At 49.7% G+C, this 21267-nt stretch overlaps 1 protein-coding gene across 4 annotated transcripts in view; it reads right to left on the bottom strand.

The window, feature by feature from the left end:
• ERI3 (ERI1 exoribonuclease family member 3) overlaps positions 1-15211 on the bottom strand; it is a 187263-nt gene extending 172052 nt beyond the window's left edge. The window contains exons 1-2 of one of the 4 annotated variants that reach the window (XR_012905823.1): positions 12537-13691; positions 3296-3570 (exon numbers count right to left, since the gene is read on the bottom strand). Coding sequence is in view for 3 of the 4 variants with exons in the window: in XM_075935804.1 (XP_075791919.1) it covers positions 3296-3570; positions 12537-12627 (366 nt within the window). In the remaining variant the exon portion in view is untranslated. Of the gene's footprint in view, positions 1-3295; positions 3571-12536; positions 13692-15084 lie in introns of those variants that run through there. The other 3 variants (XM_075935805.1, XM_075935806.1, XM_075935804.1) reach the window with 3 other exon arrangements.
• Positions 15212-21267: the final 6056 nt, after the last annotated feature.

Below are 21267 nucleotides of genomic sequence, written 5' to 3' on the forward strand. Positions count from 1 at the left end.
CTAGCACACCTGAAAAGTCTATGAGATCTATGATCTATGAGATCAGAAGAGTTGTCTTGAACAGTTAGGCATTACAAGGAACAAGTAGACATTAGACACCATTTTGGCTGTTGACTTGTTGTCGGAGATACACCATGACTTCAGAAATCACCTGCACGGGGTGTCAGTTGAGCGTAAGGATGCATTTGACTCAGCAGACTATGTCGCCTTATGGAAGGCTATAAAGGGCGTAGTAGGTGTCTCTACCACTCTGCTGGACTTGATGAGACGAGCTGCCCTTGCTGATCAGGGAACCAGATGTCAGCGCCTTTTAAATCAGTGTCTGGTGCTAGGCAGGGTTGCGTTCTGGCCCCTGCACTCTATTGCCGGGCAATGGACTTCATAAGTCAGCACCGTGTCAGGTCCACAGGCAATGAGACCAGTGATCTCTCGCTCACAGACCCTGACGAGGATGTTCTTTTAGTACAGACCCCTCCCCCCCAAGAGGTCTTGTGAGGCACTCCAGCATACAGAGGAGGAGTCCGCTCAGATTGGTCTCCATGTTTCATGGTCAAAGACAAAGCTGCTAAATCTACGACCAGGTCCACGCAAGACTCCAATCTCTTTGAACAATGAAACCATCGAATCATTTTACAATGGATATTGACTCATCATCTTAGCAGGATAACCAGCGTCAGGTTCCATTCGAGCTGTATCCTTCCCATGACTGCTTTGATTAATTCTGTTGTACAGCTGCACAACATGGATACAACATTGATTGAGCAGACTTGGCCAAACCTGGAGGCTTTCCACACAAAAGGTCAACGTCACATACTGAGCATGAAGTGGAACGACTTCATTTGTAAGCAGATGTTTATGATCATTAGGGTCTACAGACTACTGGGGCTATTGTCCACAGGAGGTGCCTTCTGCTTTTCGGACATGTCACATGTTGCAAAGATGCCACAAGATGTTCCAGCAAAAAACATTCCCTGGGTGGCTTGTAACATCTGGGATAAAATTCCATCATCCAAGAGGTGGTGGCAGCCCAGAGGCAGACCCCCTAATACATGAGTTCATCAAGTCTGTTCTGATGTTGGACTCTTAAGCCATCAAGCCTTCGCAGTTGAGCAGGAACACACCAAATGGCAAACAATCACTATGGCCAACTGTCTGACTGAGGGCTGAAGAAGGAGGATAGTTAAGTGCAAAGCAGACTGCAAAGCATTACAAAGGGATCGCACAAAACTGAGTGACTGGGCAACAAAATGGCAGACGAAATTCAGGGTTGATAAATGCAAGGTAATGCACACTTAAAAACATCATCCCATCTATACATACAAAACGTCTAAATTAGCTGTTACCACTCAAAGAGACCATTCTCTCAAAACATCCATTCAGTGTTCAGCAGCGGTCAAAAAAAGCTAACAAAATGTTAGGGACCATTCGACAAAGGGTAGATAAGACAGAAAATATCATAACTCTATTGATATGCCCACACCCTAAATTCTGTGTATAGTTCTGGTAGGCTCATTTCAAACAAGCTATATTAAAATGGAAAAGGTACAGAGAAGGGCAACAAAATGATGAAGGGCACGGAACAGCTTCCGTCTGAGGAGACGTTAAAAAGCCTGGGATTTTCAACTTGGAAAAGAGGCAACCAAGGGGGGAATGACAGACGTCTATAAAATAGTGGAGTTTTTGGAGATAGTGAATAAGCAAGTGTTATTTATCCCTTCATGTACCCCAAGAACCAGGGGCCAATCTACTAAATTGACAGACAGAAGGTTTAAAAGGAAGAAAGAGAAGTACTTTTTCACGCACTGCACAGTCAACCTGGGGAACCTATTGCCAGGTGTTTTTGTGAAGGCCAAAACTGTAACAAGATTCAAAAAAGAAGTAGAGATGTTCACGAAGGTTAGGCCCATGCACAGTTAGTAGCCAAGACAGGGTGCATGCCCACATTCTGGGTGTCCCTCACATGTAATGCCAGAAATTGGTCTAGATCTAGAATTTGGATCACTCCACGATTGCCTTTTCAGTCCCTCAAGTGTCTGGCACTGGTCACTGTCAGAAGCCAAACTACTAGGTTATATGGACCATGGGTCTGTCCCATTATGGCCATTCTTGAATGAAGAACAGTATTTTCAGTCATTAACACGTTTTACATTTCACTGCCAAGGAAACCACCATCTGCACATGGAGACACGTGGACAGGTCTACATCAGGTGTTAGTGTCAGGGGTGAGAAGCTGAAAGTAGCACCCTCAAGATCCAGATTCAGTGGAGGCTTCTATTTAAATTATCATCATCTCCTCAATCGGACAATGGCTGGCTGGGACATTACCAACCTAACAGTCAATGAAGGTGCCAACGGCTCTCTGTGTGGATTCTTGTGTTAGTTCTCTTTGATCCTTCTCGGTTTCCTTTTAACTATCCAATCTTCAGGTGCTTATAGGCACCAGCTCCGTCTACTTGTTTTTCCCTTTGATATTTTCATTTCCTTGTTTCCCAATCCCTTCTCTTTTTCCTCTCCCCTCCCCCCCTTCCCTATTTATTTTGGGTCTGCACATCCTAAACTCATAACTCCGGTCATCTGAAGAAGTGGGCTGTGCCCACAAAAGCTCATGATACCATGCACATGTTTTGTTAGTCTATGAAGTGCTACCAGACCATTTGTTGTTTTTTAAGTTTATCCTGTACAGACTAACTCGGCTACCCCCTGAAGCATTTGATTTTCGTTAGACTTCGGAGTCAACGTCCAGAGAAGATAAGCCTGGAGAAGTGCACGCCTTTCAGAGGCATTCTTACTAAGGACCTGCAGACCCCTAGATGCACCACTGCACTGTCTCCTTCATCACTTTATAAGCTAGAAACATGTTTTCCTGTGGAAACGGCTGAGGCCACTTGGAATGAGCCAATAACACAGCGTTCCCCGCTAGCACCTGCTCAATCCATCCCCAAGCCAGAGAGCTGACAAGCATCTGAGGCCTAAGACAGGAGAAGTTTCATACCCCAAACGTCTTATCACTGTCTTGATGGAGACTGAGTTTCGGGTTTCACTCCCTCTGGACTGACAGGCCTGGCAGTGGTGCAGAAGGGCCATTCTAAGGGGTAGGAACGCCTCCTTTGCTCACCACCTACCCCTTGGGCTGACAACAGCTGCTGAGGAGGGCTGAACAGGCAGACATGGGGTAAGCCTCGGAACTGTGGGTGGGGACGTGAGGGGACAGGCAATTCATCCCGCTGCATGCATGGGAGGTGGGGGGGAGAGCTTGCAAGGGAAGAATACATGTGGCTACGGGCTGGATATTTACCTGAGGATGGATCTGTGGTTTGTCACAAGTGGCCTCAAAATCCAACACTAAAAAGTAGTGATATCTCTGTGGAGGGAAGGATGACATTGCTGCCATGGACGCGCCGAAGCCGTGGGACGCCAGTTTCCTGCGTACGATGGAGCCACACCCCTGGAGAAAACAGCGTGGGCGGTGGGAGCACAGAGCTGGCCTCACCCTCAGCAGTAAGCTTGGAGGAATCTTTGCTGCTCCAGTATGGAAGAGCGCTACCATTGACAATCCAGAAGCATCTGAAACTTGAAAGAGAGAGGCTTGTGTTACTAGCATACACACACCGCGTGTGCACAGCTGTCTCTGCCACCAAGAGACTTACCTGGGGCCCTTGGTGCAAGGTTCTGGCAAGGCACCCAGGTAATACAGGGACCTACTGCAAATACACTAGACAGCATGGGACTGAGTGACAGCATCTAGGCCCACCAGCAACCTGGATTGCACCTCTGCGACTAGCTCTGCATTAACAGACAGGGCCACTACGCTCTCTGCTCCAGGGTCTGCACCCTACAGAACATTATACAGCTTGCTCAGGGGTCTGGTGCAAAGCTCACTGAAGTCTGTGGAAAGACCCTTGGCCTCCTGATACATGTCTACCAGCTAGGGATGTAATAGTGTAGTCGATTAACTGATAAGCAAAAGCTTATAGGTTAACGCTATAGACTACATGCATTTCCCCCCTTCCCCTGCCAGTAAATTTTTTAGCAGGCTGGCCAGCAGCCCAGCTCAGTCCTGGCTCATGTCAGGTCTGGAACCTACCCCTGCTGCAGCTCTGCATTTACAGTGTATTAGGAGCCAGGCGGGCAGGCAGCCCGGTTCAGTTCCAGCTTGCGCCGGATCCAGGGGCTGCTACCACCCTGCGCTGCTGTCTTGTATCACAGGCAGCAGTGCAGGGTGGCAGGGGACTCCTCGGGGGTGGGGTTGGAGTGCACTGGCTGCCAGCCCCACCCCTAGAGTCTACAGAATAGTCAATAATTGATAAGAACTCACGAGGTTAATCGACTATTCAATTAACCGATATTTAACATCCCTACTACTGACACGTAATAGGAGTTAGGCACAATGAGACAAGTGCAGATGCCGTTAAAATCACCCTTCAAAATCCACTTGGCGCCAACTCCCACCGGAGTCAAGCCAGACCCTTCCACTACCCACAGCGCCCTCAACTCCCATGTCAGCCTCTCGATAACATGCCTCCAGAGGCCATGCCGTCTGGCTGCGCCGGGAAGGGCTCAGGTGCCACACAATCTCTTGCTCACAGATTTGGAGCACAGAGAGGAGGAAGCGGACAGAGGATGTGGGGGCAAGGTGAGGTTTGGAACTGATCTAACATGCTGACATTAAATGGTGAATTTTCCTTTCAACAAAACCCAAACTGGTTAAGGTGGATTGATTCCACCCACTGCCCTGAAATAAAACACTCAGGGGGATTTTTTTCAATACTCTGTTTGAGACCTAAAAATTCTGTGGCAGTTTTACAGATCACTCAGCCGTCACGTGACCCTGCGGCACCTGGAGTGTCTCATACACAGCACCTGCAGGGAGGTACGGAGCCTGTTTCCAAACAGCGCCCAAGCTAGACTGGAGAGAAGACACAGGACAGCTAGGTGCTGGCAGCTGTGAGCGGTACACATCCTCCCTGATGTGCAAGTGAGGATGTCTTGCTTTTGCTTAGTTTCTTAAGAGTGCAGAGGAACCAAGCGCAGATTCCCCTTGGTGCAAGCACAGTGTCTCTGGCACTGGCCCAGAGGGCAGGAAACACCCCTGGGTGGATAGGAAGAGGAGCCAGATTTACGCCACAAAACAAAAATTGCCTCAAAGAAACTAAAGGATGACCTGTGGTTATTTACACAAGAGACAGCAATGGCTCCTTTGTATCTGTTAGTCTATCAGGTAAATAATGCACGTGCCAAAACACACACTTAGTGAGGTAATATGCCTTGAAGCACAGCTAAAGCTGTATTTACCAGAGAGACCCAGAACGCCCAGATTAAGAGATAATTGCAGCTGAGCGGGTCAGGTGCATTAGGTAAATACACATTTTGTAACCTTCCCTTCGAAGGATTTTGTGTTGAAGTAATACACATGCACAGTACAGATGGGAATCAGGGACTGTGGTGGTTTCATATGGAGTCACTTCCTGCACGCCGACTTTCACGGTATAGACTGGTTTGCACCTCCTGCCATCAGCATTTGGGGGGCTATATATTTTATTAAAGCAGCACAGCAAGCAGGAGTCGCCTGGAAAACTAAAAACCTCAGCAACAAAAACCGTAATAAACAGCTGCCCTGCAAGCCTAACATTGTATTATCCTAAAGGTGTTGAGCAATACCTATCACTTTTCCATCTAGAACTTTTACGGTCATTAATAAATTCATCACAGCCTAACTGAAATCACTTCCATCTGAGCCCGGATAACAGATATTGATGCTTAAAATCTTCAAAGCTGTCAGCTGTGCACCTGAAGGTCTACCAGGGCAGGCAACACATCTTGGAATAAAGCAGCTAGAAATATCCTGTGGTAAAGATTGGTCTTTAGCAAAGAACACAGAGGGGAACAGATCACAATCTTTGTGCGCTAAGGGCTGTTCGAAAGAGTACAGTGACCAGCTGTACTCCATGTCCACTGCACACAGGACAAGAAGTGATGAGATTCGTCTGCAGCAAGGGAGATTTAGATTAGATCTTAGGAAACACTTTGTAACTCTCAGGGGCGTTAAGCTCTGGAACAGTTTCCTAGGGAGGTTGTGGAATCCCCATCACTGGAGGGTTTTAAGAACAGGTTAGACAAACAGCTATCAGGGATAAGCAAAGTTGACTTGGTCCTGCCTTAGCACAGGGGGCTGGATTAAATGACTTTGAGGGCCCTTCCTGTCCTACATTTCTATGCTTCTGTGATGTAGCCTATTCTGAAAAGGGAAAAATACAGCTGAAGTGAAGAGAGACAGGCACTAGCCTCCTATATCAAATACCTCTAATAACATAATATATATGGCTAGGGGAATACTGAGTAAGACCTGGATTTCACTTAACACATTTTAATGGGTTGATAAAGCCAAGCACTGAGAAGCAGCATGTAAATGGGACATTTTGCTAAGCCCCCAGCAGCCAGCACATGACTAAGGACAATCCAGTGGCAAACGTTTGCTCTCTGCTTTTTTGGCAAGTGAAGTCTTAACTAGAGTATTAGCCAGTCACTCCTCTAGATTGCCAGGTATTTTGGGAAGAGGCTGCAACATGTCTCAGAGCATTTGGGAGCTGGTGAGCAGATGCAATTTAAAGCATTTGCAGCTACTACAGAAGATGAAAGAGGTTACTAATTCTTCTGTATTTATTCCAACACACAGGAATGCAGGTACTGAGTCAGAACACAGCTTTAAAAGGCAAATACAAACCCTATCCTACCCAGACCAACTCACGTGTTGAATGATTCAATTTCCAGCCCTAAATGAAGTGTGATAAATGTATTTTATGCACACAGGGACAGATTATAATCTCAGACAGTGTCAACTGCTACATCTGGCACTCAATCCAACCAGTTTAATACTTCATATTAGCCAGCTACAATCTTTACATATATTTATATATATATATATATATATATATATATATATATATATAAACTATAATGGGACTATAAACTGTGGCTGGCCTTTGTGAAGTATTTTTGCAGATTGTACATAGGCACAGCAAAAGGTTACAGCATTTCCATTGGTAACTTCCAATCACAGGGGAAATCTCCACCTGCGGGGACTACGGCTGGAAGATAACATTGCTTTGAGTTTGATGGGCCGTATATTTCTGAATGTCACACACAACTTCACCAGCTGTGACCGGTACCTGCTGCTTACAGAATGCTGGAAGTTAGAATAACTGCTTGTCAGACTGTCTCCAGAACGGTGTGGCGCAATTCCAGGCCAGTCGATTTCTCGCTCGTCAGCGGGCAACGCAAGTGATGGCAGCGTGCCACAGCGAAGCTCCGGGAAGAAAGGAAAACCAAAAGACAGCAAGCACCCGCTGTACAGGCTTAACTGCCAGAGACCCCATGGAGGAAAAAACGGCACTAGCCTCTCTCTCACTTCAGGCATCAGAAGGAATGAATCGGAGGGAACTGCTTATTGGGAACCACAAGTGTCCGCTACAGTAGAGGCTCCCAAATGTTTCCTATTGCATACTCCCAGCCAGACCAGCATACCCAGAGCCGTCTTGTCCATAAGACGGTTCAAGGCAACTGCCCCTGGCCCCAACGCTTTGAGGGGTCCGGAGGATTAGCGGGGGGGAGGGACGGTGCCCTGGTGCCAGCAGCAGGAGCTGGGCTCTCCCGTGCACTTACAAGCGGGAATGGAGTGACCCATCCCCAGCCCACTACCCATGCGGTTGAGAAGAGGGAGCTTAGAGGAAGGTGTGGGATAGGGAAGGAGGGAGAAGAGGTGGGGAATGGGTGGAATGGGAGCGGGGGGGCAGAGGGGGATGAGTTTTGCTGGGCCCTATGCTCCCTAGAGACAAATCTACACATACCCTGTCCAGATCTACCAGCTGCCTGTGTACACCTACCTGTCACATCACAGATAATTTGTGTGTTCTTTATAAAAGAACTGTGAGATATGTATCCTGCCCAACGACAGGTAATGTACAGAGATAGTGGAAGCACGATGTATACAAGCAGGAAAAACCACTAAGCTCTGAACTCCAAATGGACAATTGCGGGGCAGCTTGACCCCGTGCTATACGGTGATTCGAAGTGAGGGCTTGGCACATCAATGCGTCTGCGTGCTCACTGGTACACACCCTGAAGTAAAATATTTTATACAACAAATTCCCACAGCGTTTCAAAGCTGCGTCTTATGCAAATGCAAACCTCTTATGCAAAATTAATAAAATCCATCATGACAATTTGTCCCAGAAACTCCCCCAGAGACACCTGGTGTATCCCAAGAGTCCATGTACCACAGAGGGAACCACCAAACAGTGTCAGTCAGCTACTTTCTCCTCTGGCGGTAGAAGTTTGAGACCTGACCCAGCCTGCCTTGTGGTTTGTAGTAAGGATGTTAAGAGACAGGTAATTGGGTAATCGATACAATAATTTGTATTGACTACGTGATTAGTCGATAAGGGAAGGCGCTACCCCTGCTGCGGCGGCTCCTACTACATTTAAACAGCAGAGCTGCAGCAGGGGTAGTTCCTGGACCCAGTGCGAGCTGTGACTGAGCAAGCATAATTAAAGAAAATCAAAATCATACAAGGGCCAAACCGAGTTAACTGAGACCATCAGTTAACTTCAACAGCCTGCTTTCCACTCAAGGGCGGCACAGTCACTGTTCAAAAGACTCGCAGTCTGTACTGAAAATGTAGCCTCTGTTTGGGGGGGAGGAAGAGATGATCTATGAGGGAGCAAACCCTGGAGTTAAGACAGTAACAGCAGTCCAGATTTAGAGCTCAAGAATGATCACACTTTAGTCGGCATTTAAAGGGAGGCGTTCAGGCCAAACAAGGCCCCACATTTAGATGTTGTACAGATGTAAGACTCACACTTACATATCCATGACTTTAACTATGCTTTAAGATTTTTAAATACCAAGTCTCTTCTTGAAGCATTTACAACTGAAACCTCGCAGCGCTTTGGCGTGGCATGGGAGCCACAAAAATGAAAGAAACAAATATTAGTCTAATAGCTCTGTTTAAACTTATTTTTAAAAAGAGTAAACATGTACTAAAATAGTATTCTAAAAGCTGCAATGATGTCAAGTAGCGTTAGACAAGCAGGTAAACTTGTTTAACCGATGCATCTGATAGTATCCTTTTACAATTAGGATCTTCAGGGAGTAGCCGAGTTAGTGTGTTACAGAAAAAAACAACAACAAATGGCCTGGTAGCACTCAAGTGCTACCAGGCCATTTGTTCTTTTACAGTTAGTTCAACATACTTTCCTAGGCCAGGTCTACATTGCGGGGGGAAGGGTTGGTTTAACATATGCAACTTAGGCTATGTAACGTAGCTGGAGTTGACGTACCTTAAGCCGAGCTTGGCACCATCTCCACAATGGGAGGTTGATGGGAGAAACACTCCCACCGACTTCCCTTACTCCTCCTGACAGCAAGGAGCATCGGTGCCATGGGGCACCTTCAGCAATCAATTTAGTGGGTCTTTATTAGACTTGCTAAATTGAACCCGGAAGATGGATTGCCAGAACGTTGATCCTCCGGTAGGTAAAGGCACACCACTAGTTTAATTCCACGGGGGTGGGGGAGGGGAGGGGTGTAGCAAACCCACATTCTGGGACACTTTCAACATAACTTCCCCAAAGCACTCCTCTGAAATACCTGTGTACTGTTCCTATGAGTTATTTGTCACCAATATAACTGCGTTAGGGGCGTTAAATTTAAATGAATCGATTAATCGAATAGTCAATGCAATTTGCATCGACTTCAATTAGTCAATATGGGTGCCTCTGCCTTTGAAGCTACACTTCAAAGGTGGAGGCGTTGTGGGGAGCACAGAGCCAGAGGGGGACTCAAGCAGTCCCCCGCTGGCCCCATGCTCTCCATAGCGATTCAAAGTGGCAGCGCCACATGGAGCCCAGGGTCATGGGAGATTCCCCAGCTGGCCCCAGGCTGCACATGGCATTTCAAAGCGGCAGGCCCTGGGCGCCACACGGTGTTTCAAAGCAGCAGCGCCATGTGGAGTCCAGGGTCTGGCCCTAGGCTCCATGCAGAATTGATGCTTTGAAGCATCCCCCGCCCCTGCTTGCTGCCTCTTTCTGATAGAGGCAGCGGGGGGGGGGGGGAGAGGGAGGGGAAGAAGAGTGACTAGTCGATTAGTGTGTCGACTATCTCATAAGCTTTTGCTTATTGGATAGCTTGACTAGTCCTTAACATCCCTAAACTGCATGTTAAATTGTCTTTTTACAGATCCCCGAGACTGGATTGGCTTGATAGTTCAATTTAAAGAAAATAAATTATGGCTAGGTCACTATTGACATATTGGCACTATTGGCATTGGTCACTGTTGGCATTTTGGTGGAAATGAGTGAAGGAGGGATGTGAAGGAGGAGAGGATTGACTAAACACGGGGGGAATTCCTTGAGTAGGGATGCTTTTTCCTATGTAGGCAGCCTGCTCCTCCCCCATTTCTTCAGGGACGTGGCACGCCAAACCACTGCACAGACCATCCGAATTGTTTCCATAGTGATGTCAGACACAATGGTCTGGGAGATCACAGGGACTGATGAAGAGGAGCAAGATTCCAAAGAAGAGTGCTTCCGGTCCATTGATAATCAGCGTGCTGGGAATGACAGGGACCAGCACTTACTTGACATACAGCGACACCTAATCAAGATGCAGAACTCATCAGACCACCTATATCCAGGGCTGTCCCCTAAGTATTTCCCCAAGATACACGATACAACTTATTAGGCTTGCTCTGCAAGGCAGCCAACTTTCGTCAGCTCTTTGATCAGTCTCTTAAAACAGATACTACAGTGTATTTTAAAATTTTCCCCAACGGCAGCAGTGACTACACAAATTAATCTCATGCTGAAATTGAGGGAGGTCTGCACGTGGAAGGACAGCTGGACTGCCCCTTAATGAGAAAGTAGAGAGGGAAGAAAACTGAAGGGCATGAGTAGGCAGACTATAAAACTAGAGTGGAAGAATATATTTGGTACGTGGTACAGCACCTTTTGTCAGATGACCTCAGAGTGTTCTGTAGAAAGAGCCAAGTTATATTTTTAATTGTGATCCTTGAGCTTGGCTTATCATTTAAAGGCACATGCTACACTCAGTCCACAGCTGAGCTCCCACTAACAGCAATGGAGTTAGTCAGTAGAGCTGCTGCACACAGTTTAATTTAGTACAAAGTAAAAATACCAAGCACTTTTAGAATGATGGGCTTGTCTACACTGGCAAGTTACTGCACAGTCACTTTCTCGCTCAGAGTTGTGAAAAAAACCCATCCCCTATCACAGCAAGTTACAGGGCTCTAAAGCAGCTGTGCAAACAGGTTCCCAGGGCTGTTAGCTGCTCCCCTCATCGAGGTGGTTAACCTAGAGTGCTGGAAGAGCTCTCTCCCAGGGCTAGCAGATGACCCTGCTGAGGTGGAAGTATAGCCAAACCCTGTGCCTTTTTACCCTTCGGTTATATGGTACCTGGGAGGTGTGATTACGCGATTTGCAAAACCAACTGCTGTGGCACCAATCGGGTACACAGTTGTGTACTACGTTATTTGAAACTCTGGCTCTTTGTCACAATCAGGCTCAAGAGTTACCGCTCTGAGCTGAACGGAATATTTCACATCTCAACTGTTACAGCTGACAACAGTTTGGGGTTGACACTTCTGCACCATTTTCTATTTAGTTCACATTTGGGAGGTTCTTTTTACAATCATATAGTCTAGACATTTTTAAAGAAGGTTTGTCCTTTGCAGGTCATGAGGGCTGAAAGATACTTCAAGGCAGGTAAAACCAGATGTTGCGAAGCCACACCAATTCACAATAATCCTGGAAAACAGGCACAGGGCAGACGTACTGCACAGAAAGTTCCCACTGGCAATGAAATCAAGCCACCTCTAAGGTGAAAAGAGAGACAGCAAGGGTGATAGTGAATAGGAGCCAGTGCTGGGGGAGCTGGCTTAAAAGCTGGTTCCCTCCAGCACCATGTAACGGGGGACCAGGCACGAGCCAGGAATCAGCAGATTCCCAGCTTGCGCCTGGTCCCCCTGCTATGCCTCTACTTTTTAAACGGCAGAGAACATAACATAAGAACAGCCATAGAAGGTCAGACCAAAAGCCCATCTAGCCCAGTATACTGTCTCCCGACAGTGGCCAATGCCAGCTACCCCAGTGGGAGGGAACACAACAGGTAATCCTCACATGATCCCTCCCCTGTCACCCACCTTCAGACAAACAGAAGCTAGGGACACCATTCCTCCCCATCCCAACCTCCATGAGTTTATCTAGCTCTTTTCTGAAACCTGTTAAAGTCTTAGTCTTCACAACAGAGCCACAGTGGGATAAGCTCCTGGGTTGGGAGCTAACCCTGCTGTAGCTCTGCAGTTTCCCCCCTTATCGACTAATTGAGCAGTCAATGGAAAATCCATCCACTACTCGATTAGCTGATTACCCACAATTTAACATCCCTAACCCACAGCACGATGATGGGGAAATGGTTCAGAACCAATAGAACACCCCTCTTTTTGAGCTTCTCTAGGACTTACAGCAACTCCGTGTCCTTCTCACCCAAGAGCAGGATTGAAGATGTGTCTCCAATGGCCTCTTATGAATACAGTTTATGGTGTCCAGTCCCATTCAGATTTAGTTCATGGATCCCCATCCCCATATGCTGTACAAGGCCAGTGCAGTTCATGGAAAGGTTATCAGTAGACCAAGATAGGGAAAGTGTGAGTGCGAGAACTTTATATGCCAAATGTCTTTCAGAACTTTATTTCCTAGATTAAATAAAGGAAAAATTCAATACCTATTAAAATTAACACAGCCAAAACAAGATAGGTAACGTAGCAGCTATAGCAATCCTTCAAAAAGCATCAAATCCCAGCTGAATAGCTTTCAATCAAAACTATGAAAGTAAAGGTCATATCAATCTGTGTACACTTATTCAGGGACTTCTTTGTTTAGTGCCCAAATTAATTAGCATTTCCTTTTCAAAGCAGTAGGTTTTAGTCTTCTGGATATTGCTGAGACTCAAGTCCGGCTACGTGCACTTAAGAAGCTTTTGATGAATGTGCGCACACATGCTATTGTACTCAAAGCAACCTACGTTTCAGAGAAGCAACTGCCGTGAAAGGGTCTCTCTTGAGAACACCACGAGTATTTCATCGACAGTCTAAATTAACAGCCTGCAAAATTCAGTTACAAAAAGCCCGACCCAAACTCAACACCTCTGAAGTCACTTCACCACCTGTCTCCACCCTGCAGAGCCACTGCCTTTGGGTGTCTAACACATAATTTAAGAAACCATTCTTGGTGTGAAATCTTCTATGCCCGGTTTACAGTGAAAGTGCTATGAAACCTCACAGTATTGAGTTACCATTCAAAATAGCTGTTTACAATGTCTGACGGGACCAATTCCTTTTGGAAATACCATAGCCCAAAGCATTTGATTAAAGCCTTCTTTTCTCTTCTGAGCTGAAATATGGTGCAAGCTAACCAATCAGAGCAGCCTTTAGCACCATGGCCTTAAGAATACTGGAGATCTGACTAAACTAAAGCCAGTGATCCACCACCCTATTTCTAAAACCAGAAGTCCAAGGGGGAGAACCATGTCTGCATCAGATTTTATTTCATAAGAACAAATCACTTCCAGGCAAAGCTACCAGGTACAGGGCTTGCAACAGACAGAGTAGGAGAAAAACTTAAAAAACAGTATGGTAGCACTTTAAAGACTAACAAAACATGTAGATGGTATCGTAGCTTCAGAGGGGTAGCTAACTTAGCTACCCCTCTGAAGCTATGAGAAATAAGGCACAATGTCTGTTCATGCTTCATGTTTGAGAGAAACACCTGGAACAGTACAGTAGCAAGAAAAGGGAGGGAGGAGAAATTCCTGTGACCAGTCATGCAACAAGCAAATACACATTGTCTTTCTTAACTCTCAAATTTCCTTCTGAGTCTCATGCTCTTTCGCACACAGAAGACGTGCAATCAGTGTAACTGCACATATCAAACTAACTCCCCCATCCACTCCCTTTCAGAACCTCCAAACCCCACAGGGAGTGTCCAAAATCCCTATTAATATTTTTTGCCCCTTTTAAGCACATCTCCCACAACACCCAGCTCAGTGGTCAATCAACTTCGGGGGCCCAAAGATTTGAGGGTACTTTGTCAAAACCAGCCTAGGGTTTGGGGGTGCAAACACAAGAGATGAAGAATGGCCAAGTGCGGTAAGAGCTAAGGTGAAGTCCAGGCAAAACATCACCTAGGTGCGCGCCGCTGGGCCCCTCTTCCTTAATGAGCTACAGAGTTTCTTCCCTGCCCTCCACGCTAGAGGGGCGCTGGGGCAGCAGGGTGACATGGGGAGAGGGGGCATGGAATGCAGGGCTGCAACTGCCAGGTCTGCACTGCTGCAAGGCTGCAGACTGAGTGCCCTGCCCCAGCGGGGAGAGGCCAGGCTGCTCCCCACCGCCCCTCCCGGAGAGACCAGCCCCAGGGAGAGACCAGGCTCCCCCCCGGAGAGAGACCAGCCCCCGCCCCCCCCCCAGGGAGAGACCAGCCCCCCCCCCCGGAGAGAGACCAGCTCCCATCCCCCCCCCAGGAAGAGACCAGCCCCCAGCCCCCCCCAGAGAGACCAGCCCCAGGGAGAGGCCAGGCTGCTCCCCACCGCCCCTCCCGGAGAGACCAGCCCCGGAGAGAGACCAGCCCCCCGCCTCCCCCGAGGGAGAGACCAGCCCCCCCCAGGGAGAGACCAGCCCCCCCCCCGAGGGAGAGACCAGTCCCCCTCCCCCCCCAGGGAGAGACCAGCCCCCATCCCCCCCCGAGGGAGAGACCAGCCACGAAGAGAGACCAGCCCCCCCCCCAGGGAAGAGACCAGCCCCCCCCCTCCAGGGGCAGGAACAGACTCCGCTGCCCCCGGCCCATCCCCCCCGGCGCCCCCCGGCCGGGCCTGGCTGCGGCCTGCCCGCCCCGGCCCCGCGCGGCCCCTCCCCCCGCCGGGCCCCCGCCCCGCGCGCCGCCGGGCGGTTTAGAGCGGGGGCAGCGCCGGCCGGGCCCCCGCGCGCGGCCCCACGAGTCCCCGGGCCAGCGACTCACCTCGGCGCACTCTGACCCCCGACCCCGCGCTGAGCGGCAGCCCGCCCGGCCAACCGCCGCGCCCGCGCCCGCCGCCGGGGGCGGGGCTTCCGACCCGCCGGCCCACGCGCAGGCGCGCGGACGGCGGGCGGCGGGGCACCCGGCGCGGAGCATGCTGGGGGCTGTAGTTCCCGCCCGCCGCGCGAGGGGGCGGGGCGGGGCAGCGGCGGGGCGGGAGCCGGGGAGCAGCTCCTCTGCGGAGGGGCAGCGGGGCCTGGAATCGGGGGGCGGGAATCGGGTCCGGCTCTGGGGGCAGGTCCCGGGAGTTCAGGGGGCAGGTCCCGGGGGGGCAGGAATTGGGGGGCAGGTCCCGGGGGGGGCAGGGGGCAGGTCCCGGGGGGGCAGGAATTGGGGGGCAGGTCCCGGGGGGGGCAGGGGGTAGGTCCCGGGGGGGCAGGAATTGGGGGGCAGGTCCCGGGGGGGGCAGGGGGCAGGTCCCGGGGGGGCAGGAATTGGGGGGCAGGGGGTAGGTCCCGGGGGGGCAGGAATTGGGGGGCAGGTCCCGGGGGGGGCAGGGGGTAGGTCCCGGGGGGGCAGGAATTGGGGGGCAGGTCCCGGGGGGGGCAGGGGTCTAGCTCTGGGGACAGGTTCCGGGGGGCAGGAATTGGGGTCCAGTTCTGGGGGCAGGTCCTGGGGGGGGCGGGAATAGGGGGCAGGTCCTGGGGGGGCGGGGGCAGATCCCGGGGGGGGCAGGAATTGGGGGGCAGGTCCCGGGGGGGCAGGAATTGGGGTCCAGCTCTGGGGACAGGTTCCGGGGGGCGGGAGTTGCGGTCCGGCTCTGGGGGCAGGTCCCGGGGGGGGGGCAGAAATTGGAGTCCTGCTTTGGGGGGGTCACCGGTATCACATATTGGGGCACCAGCGGTGCCATCTGCACATAGTCACATACCACGAGGCTTTGAAAACACTGCCAGGACCTCTCCCTTTTCCTGTGGGTTCTTGAGCTTTTAGGGTTTCAAGCTTTTCTGTCCCTCACCTGGAGAAGTAGAAAATTTCCCCTCCCAGGCCACCAGCAGAGGAAAAGACGAAATGTGGCCAGACGCACAATAAAATGGTGAGAGTTGGCAACTGCCGTGCAACTGGGTTTTTGGGGATTACAGGCCTGGAGGCTAGTGATGTAGAAAGTCTTATCCCAAAACTCATGTTTTTATTGTCCAAGTTGACACTTTAGTTGGTGCGTCTGGTGTGGTTTTTCACGCCCCTCACCAGCAAAAGTGCTGATGTAAACCTAGCCTGACATTTAGTATCGCTGAGCCTCAGCTCTAGTGAAGTGAAGACTTTAAACTAGCACTTTACCTCTGAGGGTGGCAGCATTGTTTGTGTCGAGGAGTCCTGTGGCACCTTATAGACTAACCAAAGTGTTGGAGCATAAGCTTTCGTGGGTAAAGACCCACTTCGTCAGATGCATGTAGTGGAAATTTCCAGAGGCAGGTATAAATATGCAGGCCAGAATCAGGCTAGAGACTCCTCGACGCTTTTGCAGATTCACACTAACACGGCTACCTCTCTGATACTCGACAGCATTGTTTGTGCCAGTCTTGTCAGCCCAGAGGCAGCTCAGCTTACTCTGGTGAGCGAGAAGTGAGAAGCAGAGCTGAGATGGAGTCTCTCTCTCGCATAATTCTCTCAGCAAGTCGTACTGATCACTGCCAGTCCATACTGCCTGGCAGTAACATACTTGGACTCATAACGTGTTCCTAGAATTTGGAATTCAAAGCTGGCAAATACAGTGAGTTTGTCTCTGAGAATAAGTGAAGATGCCTTATACTTTTTCTAGGACTAGTGACTTGTGGATCTGTGAGGGACAGAATTTCTGTCAGTCCTAGATTAACAGGCAAAGGCTCTCAGGGAAGCATGTTCCTTTTCTTCTCACACTCTGCTGCTGTTCTTTTCCACGGCCTGTCCGGCAGTGCTGTGCATTGAAGAAGTCCTTTGAGGTCTGGCTTTCTGGTCATTCTGCAAAACTCACATGATTCCACCTTGTGGGTAGGTCCTGCCCTAGACTGCATCTCAACACGAACTGGCGCAGCATTTTGTGAGACCTACCATGTGATATGTGTCCTTTCCAATATGCTATCCTATAAGGAGTGTGGAACCATGCTACAACTGCCGTAGGCAACTGGACCTTTCTCTTTGGAGAGCCCACCTGCCGTTGTACCGCAACCACAAGCTGAACCCCCTCCCCCAACAGGTAACTGGGTCAACCAGGCCTTGTAAACGTGGATGCTGGTCGTGCCTCATTTTTGGAATGTCAAGTGATGACTGTGGGCTGGTGAAACAATCAGTATTGTTTTCGCATGTCATGTTCACTAACAAGGTGAACAATGATTTTCAGCATTAGGAAACAATCTCTGCTGTAAGCATGTTCTACCGTTCTGAGCTGGGATACAAGTTGTGTAGTTCTTAGAAGTAGAGCGACCATACCGTCCTGTCTTGGCTGAGACAGGCCCTTTGTAAAGCCCAGTCCTGGCCGTGCTGAATTTTTTGGCAAAAATGGGCATTTGTCCAATTTGCTTATGACGGCCGATAAACAGCCAATGGGACAAACACCCTCTCTTGTCAAAAAAAGCAGCTTGCGATGTGGAGGAACGTGCAGGAAGGTTAGCAGAGTTGCTAGCCCTTTGCAATATGGGGCAGGGGGTAGGCAGGGTTCCAGTAACCCCGGCCCCAGGATGGTAGGGGGAGGGTCTCGGGCAAGTAGCCTGGGTCAGACTAGTGTGAGGAAGGGGTGTTTAGGCAGCCCCTGCTGGGGTGGAAGAGAGAGGGCTTGGACCAGCCCCATACAGTGTCCCATTTTCTTATGGGGTAATAAGGTCATCCTATTTATAAAGTTTAAATATAACATGGTTGCAAACCTATTCATGATTTTTTTGGGTCAGTTTTATTCAGTTCTAGTTTCTAATCTTCAGAGGGGGAGCTGAGTTAGTCTGTCACTGGAAAAACTTAAAAAACAATTAGTAGTCTGGCAGCGCCTTAGAAACTAACAAAACATCAATGGTATCATAAGCTTTCATGGCACAACCCACTTCTTCAGATGACAGGAGTATTAAAGGTCCAGTTCCAAAATAAATAGGGGCTGGGGGGGGAGAAGGAAGGGAAAAGGAGGAAAAAGTCCATTCGAGTGTTTGTGTTACATGAAGCTGATAAAGAAGGTGCAAATTGTTTTTAGGTACCCATTGTTTGGTTTTTTAAGTCATTAGGATGTGGAATGCAGTGTGCTAGCCAGGTAACATCTTCCTTCATACCTTGTGGGGCAAGCTGGGATAGCTCAGTGGTTTGAGCATTGGCCCACTAAACCCAGGGGCTACGTCTACACTGGCCCCTTTTCCGGAAGGGGCATGTAAATTTCACTAGTCGTCGTAGGGAAATCCGTGGGGGATTTAAATATCCCCCGCGGCATTTAAATAAAAATGTCCGCCGCTTTTTTCCGGCTTTTAAAAAAGCCGGAAAAGAGCGTCTAGACTGGCCCCGATCCTCCGGAAAAAGTGCCCTTTTCCGGAGGGTCTTATTCTTACTTTGAAAACATTCAAAACAGCTTCTGAGCATATTTCCACAGTAGCCCGAGCACCTGGTGAGCGTAGGCAATCAGCAGGACTCTTCCCAATTGCCTTTAGTGAGCGGTACTCTTACTAGTAAATAAAAGACACAATTCAGCTGCCAAATTGTGTAGTTAGCCAAGAGAGCAGAGCAGGGGCTCCCCCAATACAACAGCTTCCTCCTCAGTCAAGATGCCACCCAACGATACCTTCGAGATACTCTTCCCCGTCCTAGGGCCAGTGTATGAACCTAACAAGCAGTTTCTCTCTCAGCCTGGGGTGTCAGGCACTCCGCAGCCCTCCAGAAAATGGCACCCAATAGCTCTTCAGTCCGATCCCTGGGTCAAAGTGTCCTTCATCCAAGTGCACTTCCCCCCACCGGCCGCTTTTGGGGCCATTCTGAGACTTGTCAGCAATAGATTCCTTCTCACTGAGGTGTCCCCGCCTGGGCGCTCTGAGGAGACATTGCAGCCACCACACTGTCCCTCTGCGGTCTCCCTGCACTGACCTCCCCCTCACACTTTGGAATCTAGTCAGAGCGCTGCCACCTGGCGGTTTGCTCCAGTGCCCGAGAAAGGCCAGCCTTGGAATAGCTGCCGTGCGCATGCGCCCTGGGCGCAGTGCACTTTGTGTGCCTCTGTCTTACCTCTCTCTACACGGCACACTCCACAGAGCAGAGACTCTCTAAACGCTGTTTGTCCAACATCCAAGAATAACGGGCCCCTAATTCCGACAGGCCCCTGGGCACTACTGTAATAAAAATTATATACACAAGGGGTCACCCACCAGTAAGGTCTTCCATGGTACATGTCCGACAGAAGGCTTAAACAATCAGCCATGTGAGCCATCTGGCATCTGAGGAGCACCTTTTGTGGGTTTTGACGATGCTTCAAGTGCCTTGTCATCGGCTACAAGTTTGAAGCAATCATGACCCGACAAATACCTTGTGAACTTCCTGCACCCTCGTATGCTCACCAACCGCTCCCTCTCAGCTACCTGGCCGAGGTACACCCAAACAGAACGGTGTCAGGACCAGCACGTTTCCCGCCATTTTTGTGACTGAAGTATTGCCCCAGCCAAATCACAGCTGTTGGCATTTTCTGTGATGCGTGTCGATTTTAGGTCACAAAAGCTGATTCTTGGGGCAGGGTCGATGCATGTGGGACATTTCTTAATTCCACCTCTTCTCCTTGCCTCTTCTCTCCATCCCATCCACTCTGCTCCACAGGCCACTTCACCTGGGAGGCAGGGTCACAGTGACCAGCCCCCACCTGGAGCAAGCGGGCCCTGTCCATCACTTCGGCTGCTGGGGAGGTTTTGGGACATGACACAGCTCATAGGCAGCAAACTGTCATAATTCTGAGCCACCCCCAGGACAGCTCTAATTTACACCAGGGGCTGGATTAAAAATATGAGTGGCAAAAGGTGACTTAAAGCTTCCTTTTCTCGCTTGTCCATTCTTTGAGCAGCATCCCCAAGAGACACATTAGTGACCTGGGTGTGCAATCTGTTAGTTCATCTCCGCTCTAACACATTGCCACCGTGCATTTACCTCCCATCCGCACGTCCTGCGTGACGGAGCATTTCACTCCACACAGCGTAGGAAGCACAGAATTCAATCTTTCAGGTGCAAGCGCAGAGACAGTCGGGTCAGAAGCGACCCCACCTCTTGGGAGCGGGGCCACGGAATCTAATGACAAGAAGATGCTGGGACCTCTCCATCCAAAAGATGTGGGCCTCCTGCTAGGCAAAGGAAGTAGCTCCATACCGACTGAGAAGGAAGGACCAGTTCTGATTCCTGCTGTTCTTCCCTGGGGGTCTCCGTGCTCTTTTCGAGGTTGACCAAGGTGTCCTGAGGTGAATCTCTGCCACCTGTGTATGAAGTGAGGGAGTCTGGTCTGTGCCCACTGGAGGAAACTCACCTCAAGCTACCAGCTGCAGGCCACAGCAATGTCCCACGTGGGGCCATCACAAGCCCTGCTCTTTCTCACTGCAGGCTGGTGTAGTAGGCAGAATTCACCATTGTGGTGTCCTGACAGGTATCCTGCGGCATGTGTGCTCAGTAGTCAACACAGCACACTCTAAGAGAGCCCCCAAAGACCACACAATCAGATAAGGGTCAAAGATGCCCAGCCAAGTTTATTGTCAAACGAAGTACAGTCATAGTTGTCAGTAGACTCTGCTGAACCACTATGCAGATGTTCCTCCTGACAACGGACGTGGCTCAGTCACTGCCAGGAATGAGACACTGCCCCCTCGGCCGGACAAAGACATCGCTTGATCTGCAGGTAAAGCATGTTATACATCATTCTTGATGTATCAAGTTGCCACCTTCCGACGTTACTTGGATACAACCCATCGCCCTCAACCTGGTGGTTCGATTAGCACATCTCTGTCCAGCATGCTGTCATTTTAGACCCTTTCCTGAGCCTGGGCCAGTATGTCCCTGTTGTCTGTGGGTACCAAGATGCTTCTTTGCAAAGTGGTGGAACCGTCTTTCTGGAATGTAACTTCAACCTATGCCCAGTGCCAATTCCTGTTCTGCACATGAGCCTGTTGCCAATCAGTGTTCTATACTCTCCACCCTGTTCGTGCCACGTTCAGTGAGCAG

This window comes from Pelodiscus sinensis, chromosome 9 (assembly GCF_049634645.1).
Source record: "Pelodiscus sinensis isolate JC-2024 chromosome 9, ASM4963464v1, whole genome shotgun sequence".
NCBI lineage: Eukaryota > Metazoa > Chordata > Testudines > Trionychidae > Pelodiscus > Pelodiscus sinensis.